The following is a 13,009-nucleotide window of genomic DNA, read 5'->3' as shown; positions in this document are numbered from 1 at the left end:
AGTGTAGGAGCTTATGCAGCATCAGCCAAAAAAAAAAAAAAATCACACCATTCCCTCCAAATGCCTGTCCAGTTCCTCCTTAAATTTATTTAACCTATCAACTTCTACAACGACAGATGGAAGTTTGTTCCAGCAATTAACCACCCGCTGGCTAAAGGCAAATTTCCGCACATCTATTCTACATCTGTCCTTTCTTAATTTGAACTGAAGTTCAACTGAAGCCCATCTGCCCAAATTATCTAGATCCTGTTGCAGTAGCACACTGCCATTACTGTCATTAACAACCCTGCCAATGTCCCCGTAGGTTGGTAATCTGAACAAGTGGAAGGATCCCATCAGAATTCAGCGTGCTCAACCCATTCAAGGCTTTATAGACCTCAATCAGATCACCGCGCAGGTGCCTAGTCTCCAGCCACTGCAATTTGCAGAACTTAAGCCTCTCTTGGTAAGAGAATCCCTTCATTCCCCTCACCAATCGTGTTGCTCTTCTCTGTACACGCTCAAGCAAATCTACATCCTTCCTAAAATGAGGCCTCCAGACCTGTACGCAGTACTCAAGGCGTGGCCTGACCATTGCCTTATACAGAGGGACAATCACCTCCTTTTCCCTGCTAGCAAAATTCCTATATATCATTGACAAAACCCCATGACCCGCCCTAGCAGCCTGTCTGCACTGCTCAGAAAACTTCATATCTGACTGCACAATTACTCCCAGGTCTTTTTCATTTTCTACCACCTTAAGTGTAGTACCACACAGTTGGTACGTTTCTCTGGGGTTATTTCTACCCATATGCAGTACTTTGCATTTGTCAAGGTTGAACTTCAGTTGCCACTTCTTAGCCTATCTGCCCAAATTATCTAGATCCTGTTGCAGTAGCACACTGCCATTACTGTCATTAACAACCCTGCCAACCTTTGTGTCATCTGCAAACTTCGACATTAAGCCTGATATACCTTCATCAATATCATTGATAAATACACAAAACAACAGTGGACCCAACACCGAACCCTGTGGGACTCCACTAATAACATTAGTCCACGAAGAGCAGCACCCATTGATTACCACCCTCTGTCTTCTCCCACTTAACCATCCTTTTATCCATTGTAGCAACTTACCCTTAATACCATTCTGCTCCAATTTGTACAGTAGTCTTCCATGCGCAACAGTGTCAAAAGCTTTCCTGAAATCCAAGTATATGATATCAAAATTATTTTTTGCATCCAGTTCCTTTGTGACCACATCATAATAACCAATCAAATTTGTCAGACAAGACTTTCCCTTAACAAACCCATGTTGTGTTTGAGTTATCGCTGCAGTCTTGTCTAGATGATCCTGCAATGCATCTTTAGTAGCGAAGCATGTCATCAGATAACTAACACTCATATCGTTACAGACAATGAGTTAATGTCCTTCAATGTAGTTGTGCAGTGCATGAATATAGACACATTAATTATGCTGTAGTTCAGGTACAAACTTTACTGCAACATGACATTACTTCTAAACAGCATGCCAAATTGTCCCAACCTTAATATAGTTAATATTTATATTATTAATCTTAAAACAAAACCATCCAGCAAGTTTTGGGCTCCCTATGGGCTGCACTGTATCAGCTTCCCTGGTGGAGATTTACCAGGCTTCAGAAGGTCACATCCACATTTGTTAACACGTGGACAATATATGTTTATACATCTGACTTACAGATATTTTAATTATTTGTAACCATAACTTCATAAATTAATTGCTTTCTGAATTTAGTACCTTCCACCCCTGCTGAAATACTCTTGAATAGAGGAAAATAATAGTATAAAGTTTATATAGTTGGGGAAGAAGATTACATGGTTGTTTTCCATTAAGATTATTACTATATTTAATACCACTCATATGCCACGTGAAATTAATAATATAGTTTATTAGGATATTCGCCTAAACTACTCTATATTAAGGTGATGTTTCAGGCATCTTACTGATACCCATCATCAGACCCTGCTGTTGGGAGAACAGAAAATAAAGGTTTACAAATTTGAATATATTGACAATTAATGTCACAGTTACAAATATACGATTCTAAAGTATTAAGTTTGATATACTGTTACAATAGAAACCAGATATTAACCTGTTAAATCTTAGATAAATACAAAGAGATTAAATTTAAAAGTATCTGCATCTCTGCCCAAAAACAATGGGATGGGGTACATGATGAGAGCCGCATCAGTCAATATTTGCATGTACACTATACAAAGATAAATTTGAACCCATGTTTAGTCTCTAGAGCAAAGTTTCCGGCACCCCCTCCCCCCATACTTCTCCTTCAACCCATGCACTGTACTAAGTACTATAGGTTTTGATACCTTTCGTGTTTGGGGTTTTCATAAAAAAAAAAAAAAAAAAAAAAAAAAAAGTAATGATTAAGTCATCAAATGCAGACATTGTAGGGATATCAGAGACATCGTGTCACTTTGACATAAGGAATGCAGAATTTGAATATAGGGAATACAGTGTAAACAGAAAGTTCAAACAGGACAGGAGGGGGGAGAGGTTATGCTCTTAGTTAAAATGCATATTAAATCTAAGGCATCCAGTCAACATGAGTGGCCAGTGCAATGTTCAGTCAGTTTGCCGTGATATAAGCACTGGGAAAATGAAAGTAGGAGTGTTATGAGTATAAAGAGTATAACAAACAACTATACAGAGAAATGGAGTGGACCAGTAAATCAGAATGTCTTATAATAGGGGATTTTAACTTTTCAGATATTGACTGGAACTTGTGGATTGGTCACTTTCACAGTAGCGAGACTTTTGTGAATTTACTGATGAATGTTTTCTACATCGATGTGTTAGAGAGGTAACAAGGGAAAGCAATACTCTTGACCTGATAATCAGCAGCAACTCTTCATGCATTAAGAATCTGCAGATAAAAGAACCACAAGGTGGCAGCAATCACAGCATATTGATGTAGAATTTATTTAAAGGTATAACTGCCATTAAAGGTAAAGGGAAGGGCTTTTGCTTTTGTAAAGGTAACTACAGTGATTTCAGAGTTCTTAAATTCTGTGCAGTGGGACCAATTGATGATATTACCATCAGCAAATTCTAAATGGGAAGCGGTCAGCGAAGTAATCATACTAGATTACTAGGCCTTTTTTTTACCATTTTAGAAATACTATTCAAGGCTTATACCTAAATGGATGGCAGATGAATTAATGAGACTCATGGCACAAGAAAAATGCATGGGATGTATATAAATGATCAGGTGATACAGAAACCTAAGGTACATATAAACTAATCTGCAATCAAGTCACAAAGTAATTTAGGTAAGCTAAGGCAAATTATGAGAAGTCTTTGCAAAGGAAATAAAGAAATACAGCAAAGACTTCTTTGCTGTATGAACACAAGAAGAGTGATCCTATTGACTATAAATCCTATCTGTAGTTTTTCTGACAATAGCACATTGCATTCCACCATCCAGTTTAAGAAACCTTGCCCTGCACAAATAGCTTCAACTTCTTCATTATCCTCTGCTGATTCCTGAAATACTGATCTATAGATAATCCTCCACTGGAACAAAGTTAACTTAATTAATTTCAGTCCTCCTTAAACTCAGTCCTGTCTTATAACTCACACAAAAGGAATCTTCGATGACACTCAGATTTCTAGGCAAGATCACAAATCTGTAATAGACATTACACTGCATAAGCAATCACAAATATTGCTTCTGTCGCATCAAAAAAACTGGGCTTTCTCTTTTGCTCTCAGCTTTACTTTTCTTCCAAACAGCTGTTCACTCTGTACAAATCTCATATCTGCCCTAATATGGAATATTGTTCCCACATCTGGGGTAGTGCCACCATTACTTCCATCAGGCTTCTAGACTCTGTTCAAATGAGAGCAGGTTGGTTAATTAATGACCCATCTCAAAGGTCTGTTTCTGCTGTATGCCTTTTCTATAGATACTTCCATGGGAGCTGTTCTTCTGAATTGGCTTCTGTAATTCCCCATCTCTCTTCCAAACCAGCCTGAACATGTGCCACAACCAGCCAACATCCACTTTTTGATCAATTTCAAACTTGCAGACCAACTTTTTTTTTCTTCCTCATTTATCCCTTCAACTTCTGTTCTTTGGAACATCCTCTCTTTAGAAGTATTTCCTGAAAATTACAATCTACAAATATTCAAGCCCAATGTCAGAATGTATCTTCTTTCATTTTCTCAATTTTCGCCCCAGGCATGATACTAAGTAACATTGATTATAATAGTTTGTGTTTGGGGTTTTCATTAAAAAAGTGATGAATCACATTGGACCACTTAATATCAACTGTTTAACTGTTGATGATCCTGCTCAGGTTGCTCACAGACTGAATGTATTTTGCTTCTATATTCACATATGAGGAATTTCTTATGGATCAGGGGTGTCAGAAGTTTTATCAAATTGTAATAGAGGGTTAAAATAAATTAAAAGTTGAAGCTAAACATAAAAAGGGCACCTGAGGTGGATGAGATCTATCTAATTATATTAAGGGGGGGCAGGGCAGCAATGGAAAATAAGCAAAAGCTTAGCCATAATTATGAGTGTCTTTGGATTTGTGGGGATCCCTGTGGATTGGAGACATGCATAATTACAAACCTGTTAGATTAACCTCTGCTCCAAAGAAAATAATGGAGCTCCTAGTTAAAGAAGTAATGCAGTACCATCTAGACAGGAATGTAGTTATACTGAACTCACTGCATGTATTTCTTTAGGGGCGATCTTATCTGACCAATTTGATTTTATACTATGATGAAATAATCAGGAACTAGAGGCAAGAAATAATTTTGATGTCATGTACTTGAATTTCAGAAAAGTTTTTGATACTGTTACACATCAATGATTACCAACTAAATCAGCACATTGGGGCGTTAAGGGAAAGTTACTGCCATGGATAAACGAATGGTTGAGTGAGAGAAGACAGAGTGGTTATCAATGGCTACTGCCCTTAATGGACTGATGTTATAATTTGGATCCTACAGGGTTCAGGGCTTGCCCATTGTTATTTTCTGTCTTTGTTAATGACAATTGTAAAAGTATCTCTGGCTTAATGTCTAAGTCTGCAGATGAAAGAGGTCGGCAGTGTGGTTAATGCAGTAATCAAGGTAAGCTGCCGCAACCAGATCTAGAAAAATTAGGCCAATGGGCTGAGAAATGGCAGTTGATGGGTAACATTGACAAATGCAAGATACTTCATATAGGGAACAATAATCCCAGATTAATATACTATTAGTGGGGTATACTACACTCAGGGTAGTGGAAAATGATAAAGATCTGGGTGATAATTGGGTAGCCAGATATCACGTTTTCTGAGCAATCTTGATTCCCATTTTCCAGCTCATCTTCTTAGTTTATAGTTTATCTAGATCCTCTTGAAGTATCCTCCCCTGATTACTATTATTAACCACCGTATCAAACTTAGACATTAAACTTGAAACATCAGTATCATTAATAAATATCAAAGGGATAAGGGGTTCCAAGACTAGCCCATTTGGAACTCCCACTCATTACATTACCCCACGAAGAGCAGTGGCTGTTTATAACCACTCTTTGTCTCTTACTACTTAATTGTCCCTTTATCTGTATTCATTAAATTTTCATTATCTGCATTGGGTTTAGGTAATTGACGTAGTTACTGAGAATGATCAGTATGTTGAGATACATCTTAATTGCATTAATTTCAGCTAAACACATTTATTGCTGCTGTTCGGCTTTTGTTGTAGAATTAGTGCTTTCTGATTATGAACATCAATGAAATTCTGATTTGTATTCATTTCAGGTTTCTTGCATTTGCATAAAGCAGTAATATATTTTTACAAATGTTTGATAAAGCCCTGTCAACTCAAGCTTTAACTCTTGTAATTGATTTAAATAATGATTTTATTAATTAATTCAATATAGAAAAAAATCTGTTTCCATTGTATAACTAGCTTGAAATTTTTCAAACCTCCAGATCACATCTCTTGCTGAAGAATAATAACATTCCTGATCATTTCTAATTGTGCAAAAATCTCAGAATTTCCAAGTAGAGTGTGCATGCTAAAATATAAAATTCTTGTTTGATTAATAGCAAACTACTTTTTTTTTCTCTCTCTCAGAATATTAGAAAGAAGGTGTACACATGTACAGAGTCCTTCCTTGCTGATGTGAAATGGATTGTGCACAACTGTACAATTATTTATGGCCGTAAGTAACCAAAGTATCATTTATAATTATTTCAAATTAAAATAAAATTTATGTACTGTAGTGATTAATAAAAACATTGTGCACTGCAATTTTGAGAAACTCCGTTCACCATTTTGAAAAGGTAATGGACATAAAAATGCCCTTAGAAGTGTAATTATTATTGCAACTAGTTCAACCTTTCTTAGAGAAGAAAGTCCCAGAAAAAGAATTAAAACTCTCTGCTTCCTTCATTTCCTGTCTGGAAGTCCTCTCATCACTGTTGGGTATAAGGAGTTTTGGGGGATATGACTACTTTAATGAATTTTGCAGCCCATATATACAGTAGACTCTGGATTTTCCAGTTAATCCAAAAATACAGTAAGTCCCCGAAACATGTAAGTGATACATTCTAGGACTTCTTACATAAGTTGAGTTTTGTGTAATTCGGGAAAGACTAATAAAATATTGCTACTATATCCCTGATGTGCCAAAATTACAAAAACTACATAATATCCTCAGAAGAATGACGAACAATAGTTATATATTTTTTCTGATATCATCACTTTAATATTGGCAGTAATAGCGAGGAAATCCATCAGTGAACAGAAGTAATGATTTCATGATAAACACTTAATATTTCTTGTGTGTGCATTTTAATAGTTTTTAAACATTCTGTAAATATAACTACAGTAGACTCGATTTTCCGGGATAGATGGTAAAAAACAAATCCCGGATAATCGATTTCCCGTTTAATCCAAAAATACTAAAGTCCCCGACATATGTAAGAGATATGTTCTTACTTCGTCGAGTTTTATGTAACTCGGCAATGACTAATAACATATGGCTACTATGTTATTATTGACATAACTGAATTCCGCATGATACTTGTTAATGTTTTGGTCATTTTCATACATCCTTATTAGTTTAATTTTCTGATCCCAATCGATGGCTTTCCTTTTGTTGATAAATTTACTAGTAGTGCTGTCACTTATTCTCTTAGTCGGCACTATGATAACGGTCAAAATGAAATTTTCTCAAAAGAACTTCTCAGGGTTAAGGGGGAAACAATATTATTACCTCACGCGAACTCACATTTTACTAAAGCACATTTCTGGAGGTCACTGTCATTAAACAATTCGAATCTTCCAGGTTACTGGGCTTTTCTGTTTGTGCATCTAATTGTAAACGGGTAGTAAACTCGATCTTATTGCATTTGTGATAATACCGATAGCTGGAATTGTGTGGGCTTTTACGTTATTATGGTGAAATGTGTCCCCTTTACAGTCATATTAAAAGTCTATCTTCAGTCATATTAAAAAAAAAAAAAAAAAATACATAAAATTATGTAGTTGGGTAAATCAGGGACTTACTGTATCGGAAAATTTTCAGCAACCTACGAAAAAAATATGGCGATAGATAAAAAATTAAAAAACTTACCACGCACTAATCGCGTGTCCAATACGATGCTTCCCTTTATTTTTTGCGATGTTGATTTTGAGTCTAATAGTCCTTTTTAAGTCCTTTATTTTTTACGATGTTGCATATGGTTTTGTCACTAACATTATAATGGTTCCCTAGAGATTTCACAGTTGCACAGTTTTCAGACTTTTGAATAATTTCATGTTTTTTGTTTAACTGAAAATACAACTCTTGCATTTACCCATCATTTTCACGATTTCTAAACAAAAAAAAATTTTTTTCTATAAAAAAAATTTTGACATCCCTGACATAAATAACGAAACAAAATTTGTCCTTTTGCACTGCAACGGAACACAACAATCAGTGCAACACCTCAAAAACAAACTAAACATTTGGTCTCTCTTTTTTGAGCGATGGGTGTGAAGACAGTGGGGATTACAAGGTAATAGGTACATTAATCTCCAAATGATGACTTATAATGCCACTTGTTGCTTATTTACAATTTGCAAAATATCTGTCTATACCTATTTTAGTTATTACTTGAATTTTTTTGATTTCTGGTTGTTTTTTTTTTTTTTTTTTAATTTGGAATCTTGTAGTGTACCGGTTAATCAAGAGTCTGCTGTATTTGTTTTTGTTATGAGTAAATCATATTTTACATTTTATTTTGGCTTCCCTCTATTAAGAATATTAATTTTGTTTTTGCATTTCTGAAAATTTTGTTGAATTTTATAATATTTATAACAGCTGGCCACAGCATGACATCCCTTGCAAAGAATCTGTTGAGGATATGTAGAAGTGAAGTTAATGATATTGAAGCTTGTCCTGACTGCTACCTACATGCTTATTCTAAAGACAATCATTGGTTTTCTCTTCCATGTGTGAGTAATATTAGTAATCTTCTTTTATGTTACTTAGTTTTACTCTCATATACAGAGAAAAAAAAGTTCTGCTTGAATATTGAACTTGTACTATATATTTCATTCAGAATTAAGTTTAATTGATTTTTATATTCTGTCCATAAAGTTCTTTCTTAGGGTTTTAAATGAATGCTGTAAACAAATGAATTCAGCTGTAGCCATGTGGTTTTCTGTAATTTAAAATAAATATCTTAAGAGTGTTATTGCTAACCATTGTATACCTTGAAGTCCCTTGGTAGTACAGAGGATATTCAACCAATAATTTCTTGCCACGTTCATTGCAGAATGTATTGTTACAATGGCATATGTGATGTGGGTCATCAGTTTCATTGACTGTTTTGAGAAACACCATGCCCTTGACATACCTCACATGAAGAAGTGAGGAGGGGGTTAATGTTGTAATGAGCAGGATTGGTCCACCGTTGTCATCTTACCTAGAAATTTGGTTTTAAGATACTGGCAGGAAGTTAGACCACAGTGAAGAAGGGACTGCACCTTAGGGAAGCAGCCAGGTTGCCAAAAGTAATAACTCTGAAAATCTCATAATGCTGACAACCAAAACAGCAAATGAGTCAAAATTCCAACAGTGTGTGTTAAGTTTCCGGTGTTGAAACACTGTCAAAATGCAGGCACTTCAGGATGCCAACAGTCTAAAAATGCTGATGTCGTTGAAACACTAACCTGTCAAAACATTGAATGGTCTCATTGCCAATAGGTTTAAAATGCTGAGAGTTTGTTATAACAGGTTCAAAGCCAGCTGATTGAGTTATTATGTAAAATGTATTTATTAATATTGTAATCAAAAAAGTTTCCCTGTTGTTCTTGCTCTCCCCAGTAGGTGGTACTGTTGTATTGCAGAGAAGGATAAAAATTTTCTAACCTCTGTTTCAAAGGTGTTTGATATTACCCAAAGTTTGTCCAATTTGGAGAATATTTTAGTACCTTGGACATAATGTAAAACACTACTGTTTCTTTAAAAAAAAAAAAAAATCTTGACCCAATAACAGCTCTGGAATCCCCTTTTCCTTTTCTGTTCCAGAACAAAAGCCTGAACAGAAAAGGCGAGAGGTGATTCAGGGAAATTAAAATATGAATTTCTGCCAGTTGATTTTGCCTTGACATTTTCTTTTATCATACTGCAAAGCTTTGGCATTGTTAAGAGGAAAGTTAATAGTAGGCACCAACCTTGTTCACTGCGCTAAGGTCCAAAACAAAACCTCATTTTGTTCCTCCATAACAATAAATGAACTTTCCAATTTGAATAGAAGGTTCTGTAATGCCAGCTTGTTGTTATTCATCGGGCAGCATTTGGAGTTTCTTTTTTTATAATGGTTGTTCTTTTATTTCTTTGTTGTGAACAAGCTTGTCAATAATAACCTGCACATCATGATAATGTTGGCTGCTGCTTTCAAATCTAATATACTTTCTGAGAAGATTCGTGGGTATTGTTCTTGAACATCAAACAAAATAGCTCTAAATCGTCTTGATTTACATATGAATGTCCTAAGAACAAGAAGCTCTGGGTTTTCAACTATAGTACTGGCCTCAACCATAGTAATGTCAGCGAATAGTAGCAGTAGAGAAAGTCTCTCCGGCCATAATGACCTGACTTTGCTTTGACACTATTGTTTTAAAAATTTAAAACACTATTGTTTCTTAAAAAAAAAAAAAAAAAAAAAAATCTTGACCCAGTAACAGTTCTGGAATCCCTCTTTCTTTTCTGCTAAAGAAAAGCCTGAACAGAAAAGGTGGGAGGTAATTCAGGGAAGTTAAAATATGAATTTCTGCCAGTTTGCCTTTACATTTTTTTTTTATCATAATGCAAAGAATGACCTTTTTTTGTAAATGATCTGAGAGAGTGAAGTGAGTCTGAAGGAATTCGACAAACCACTCCAAATGACAGAGGTAAGTATCATCTTTGCTTATATCTATGTGACAGATGGGTGAAACATCATACCACCCTTTCAGGTAAGCAATATATATAAAAAAAAAAAGTAAAGTGCAGCCATTATCAACCCACTGCAGGGTGGAAGCCTCCCCAACAATTCATGCTGAGGGAAATGGACCATAATCTGCCACGCTGGTCCAGTGCGGGTTGGCAGATCGACCGTATTCAGCAGGCAGGGGCTTGAACCCCGGTCTACTCAAAGAGCGTGTGCTACTGCACTCCCGCTCCTGCCCACTCGGCTACGGAGGCCTATATTTGAATAACATTTAAAATTGTTGGAAACGGAATCTTTCATAATAAAAATAAAATAAAAAGGTACAGCATACATCAGAGGCAGCAAAAAGCATATTCCTCTATACGATGCTTGAAATATAACCATACAAATAAATTAGAATGAGAGTTAAAAATAAATAAAATAATGCCAGCAGTATGGCAAGACAAGAGCGAAAATAGTCTAAATTAAACCTAAATTAAATCACACCAAACAGGGAGGAAGAGAGGGGTAGCAAGAGTAAAAATATTGCAGCAGAAACTCTCTAAAATAATTTAGAAAATTTAAATGTAAGAATAATGATTCATTGAATTTTGAAAGCCAATTAAATAGAAATTTAATGCCACACCCCCTGACGGACACCAAATTGATGTGAAATATCACCAACAGAGATGTAAACCACTACAATAAAACAAAACAAAAATAGATTGACCATTACACCCCATCCCGACAGAGGACCCACAAGGCCAATAAGAGTGCTAGTATCTGTTCTATTTTTTAATTTTTGCTGCATCAGGACCACCGCTGTTCAGGTCCCCTGCATTGGCGGTTCGATCTGGGGATCGGGTGGCGGACTGATCTTTTGATCGATTCTCCTTTGTGGCGATTTGTCTAGCGATCAAAATGCAGCGAATCCCTGACCATTATTGGCCTTGTGGTCGTCTGTCGAGATGGGGCGTAATGGTCAGTCTATTTTTGGTTTATTTTTGTTTTATTTTATTGTAGTGGTTTACATCTCTGTTGGTGATATTTCACATAAATTTGGACCTGGTGCCTGTTAGAGGGGGTGCCGTTAAATTTCTATTTAATTGGCTTTCAAAATTCAATGAATTATTATTTACATTTAGATTTTCTAAATTATTTTAGAGTTTCTGCTGCAATATTTTTACTCTTGTTACGCCTCTCTTCCCTCCCTGTTTGGTTTGATTTAATTTAGGTTTAATTTCGACTATTTTTGCTCTTGTCTTGCCATACTGCTGGCATTATTTTATTTATTTTTAACTCTCATTCTAATTTATTTCTGTGGTTATATTGGTTATATATATATATGTTTTAAAGGTAGCAACAGATTAAAATATTAATAATAGAAATAAAAAAAATAATAATAATGGATTATGGACCTGGGACACTGCTATATGCAGAAAGTACCCAACGAGCATAATTTCTACATAAGTTAGTAGTCATGAAAGGCAATGTGCTGATGTTACTTGACTCAGTTCTCAGAAATAATTTCAATTTGCATCGTGATGTTAGCGACAACAGAGCTGACAGGGGCACCCATAGCAGTTCCGTGTATTTGTCTGTAGAGAGAGTCACCAAACATGACGACACTGCAAGATATTTTTTGTAGATAGATGTTCTGTCCGGTAAGCTGGTGTCATTTTCCAAAAGTTGCCTGGCACATATGAAGACCTGTTTAACAGGTATTTATTGAAGTAAATAAAGAGACGACATCAAAGGATGCCATGATCTTGTCTTCATGAACTGTGAGGTGCTTGATGAGGTGTAGGAATTCCTCACTGTTTGAGATAGTGTAACTGGTATTTCTTACTAGGGGTGTTAGCAAACCTGCGAAGAGTTTTGACAATTCGTATGTTGGAGAATTGCAACAAGAGCCAATGCATCTAAGAGGGATGTCTGGCTAGTGCACTTTTGGTAGGCCAAAGAACTATGGGAGCTGGCAGCCCGTGGCATGTAATTGCCAACGTGTGGACTTGGAAATCTTCCCGGACTTGAACCAATCATTGACTAACTTATTCACCTTTGACTCTAATCATCCCAAGAGTCTGATGGGAGGGTCCTGCACCGGTTCGTAGATGTTAGGATCGAGTAGAAGGGAGGGAGAGAGAGAGAGAGAGAGAGAGAGCCTTACCTAGATACTTGAGACAATCCATCGCAACTGTACGGCGTCCTTTGTCAGCTGGTAGAAAGATGATGGTATTGTTGTTTCTGATAGAATTAAGGGATGCATGTTGGCAATGGTTGAGGTTAGGATTAACAGGCCATACATGCTGAAGAATAGAAGTGGTCTTGAAGCGTATGTCATTAGCAGTCTCTTCAGGGAGGCTGGCCAAGGATGTCTCTACACCCCCCCATGGTGATTTGTGTGATGGGAGGTCTAGGTGGTAGAACGGCAAACTTCATACCAAAAGTGAGAAGTTCGATCTGGTTGGCAGATAATTGCTTGTTGCTGAAGTTTAAGACAAAATTAGCATTGCTCTAGGGGATCCATGCAAGTTCTGGAAGAGTGAACCTCTCAGAG

General features: G+C 36.2%; 1 protein-coding gene across 1 annotated transcript in view; it reads left to right on the top strand.

Annotated features, from left to right (window-relative positions):
- Positions 1 to 13,009, top strand: part of LOC150084467 (uncharacterized) — a 199,009-nt gene that overhangs the window by 134,334 nt on the left and 51,666 nt on the right. Inside the window, exons 7-8 of the mRNA XM_090376248.1 lie at positions 6,122 to 6,209; positions 8,355 to 8,488. Coding sequence (XP_090232374.1) covers positions 6,122 to 6,209; positions 8,355 to 8,488 — 222 coding nt within the window. The remainder of the gene's footprint in view (positions 1 to 6,121; positions 6,210 to 8,354; positions 8,489 to 13,009) is intronic.

The sequence above is a fragment of the Mastigoproctus giganteus genome, chromosome 6 (genome assembly GCF_048544385.1).
Source record: "Mastigoproctus giganteus isolate SK-2022 chromosome 6, ASM4854438v1, whole genome shotgun sequence".
NCBI classification, from domain to species: Eukaryota; Metazoa; Arthropoda; class Arachnida; order Uropygi; family Thelyphonidae; genus Mastigoproctus; species Mastigoproctus giganteus.
The sequence above is the reverse complement of the archived record's forward strand: the minus strand, read 5'-3'. Positions and strand labels throughout refer to the sequence as shown.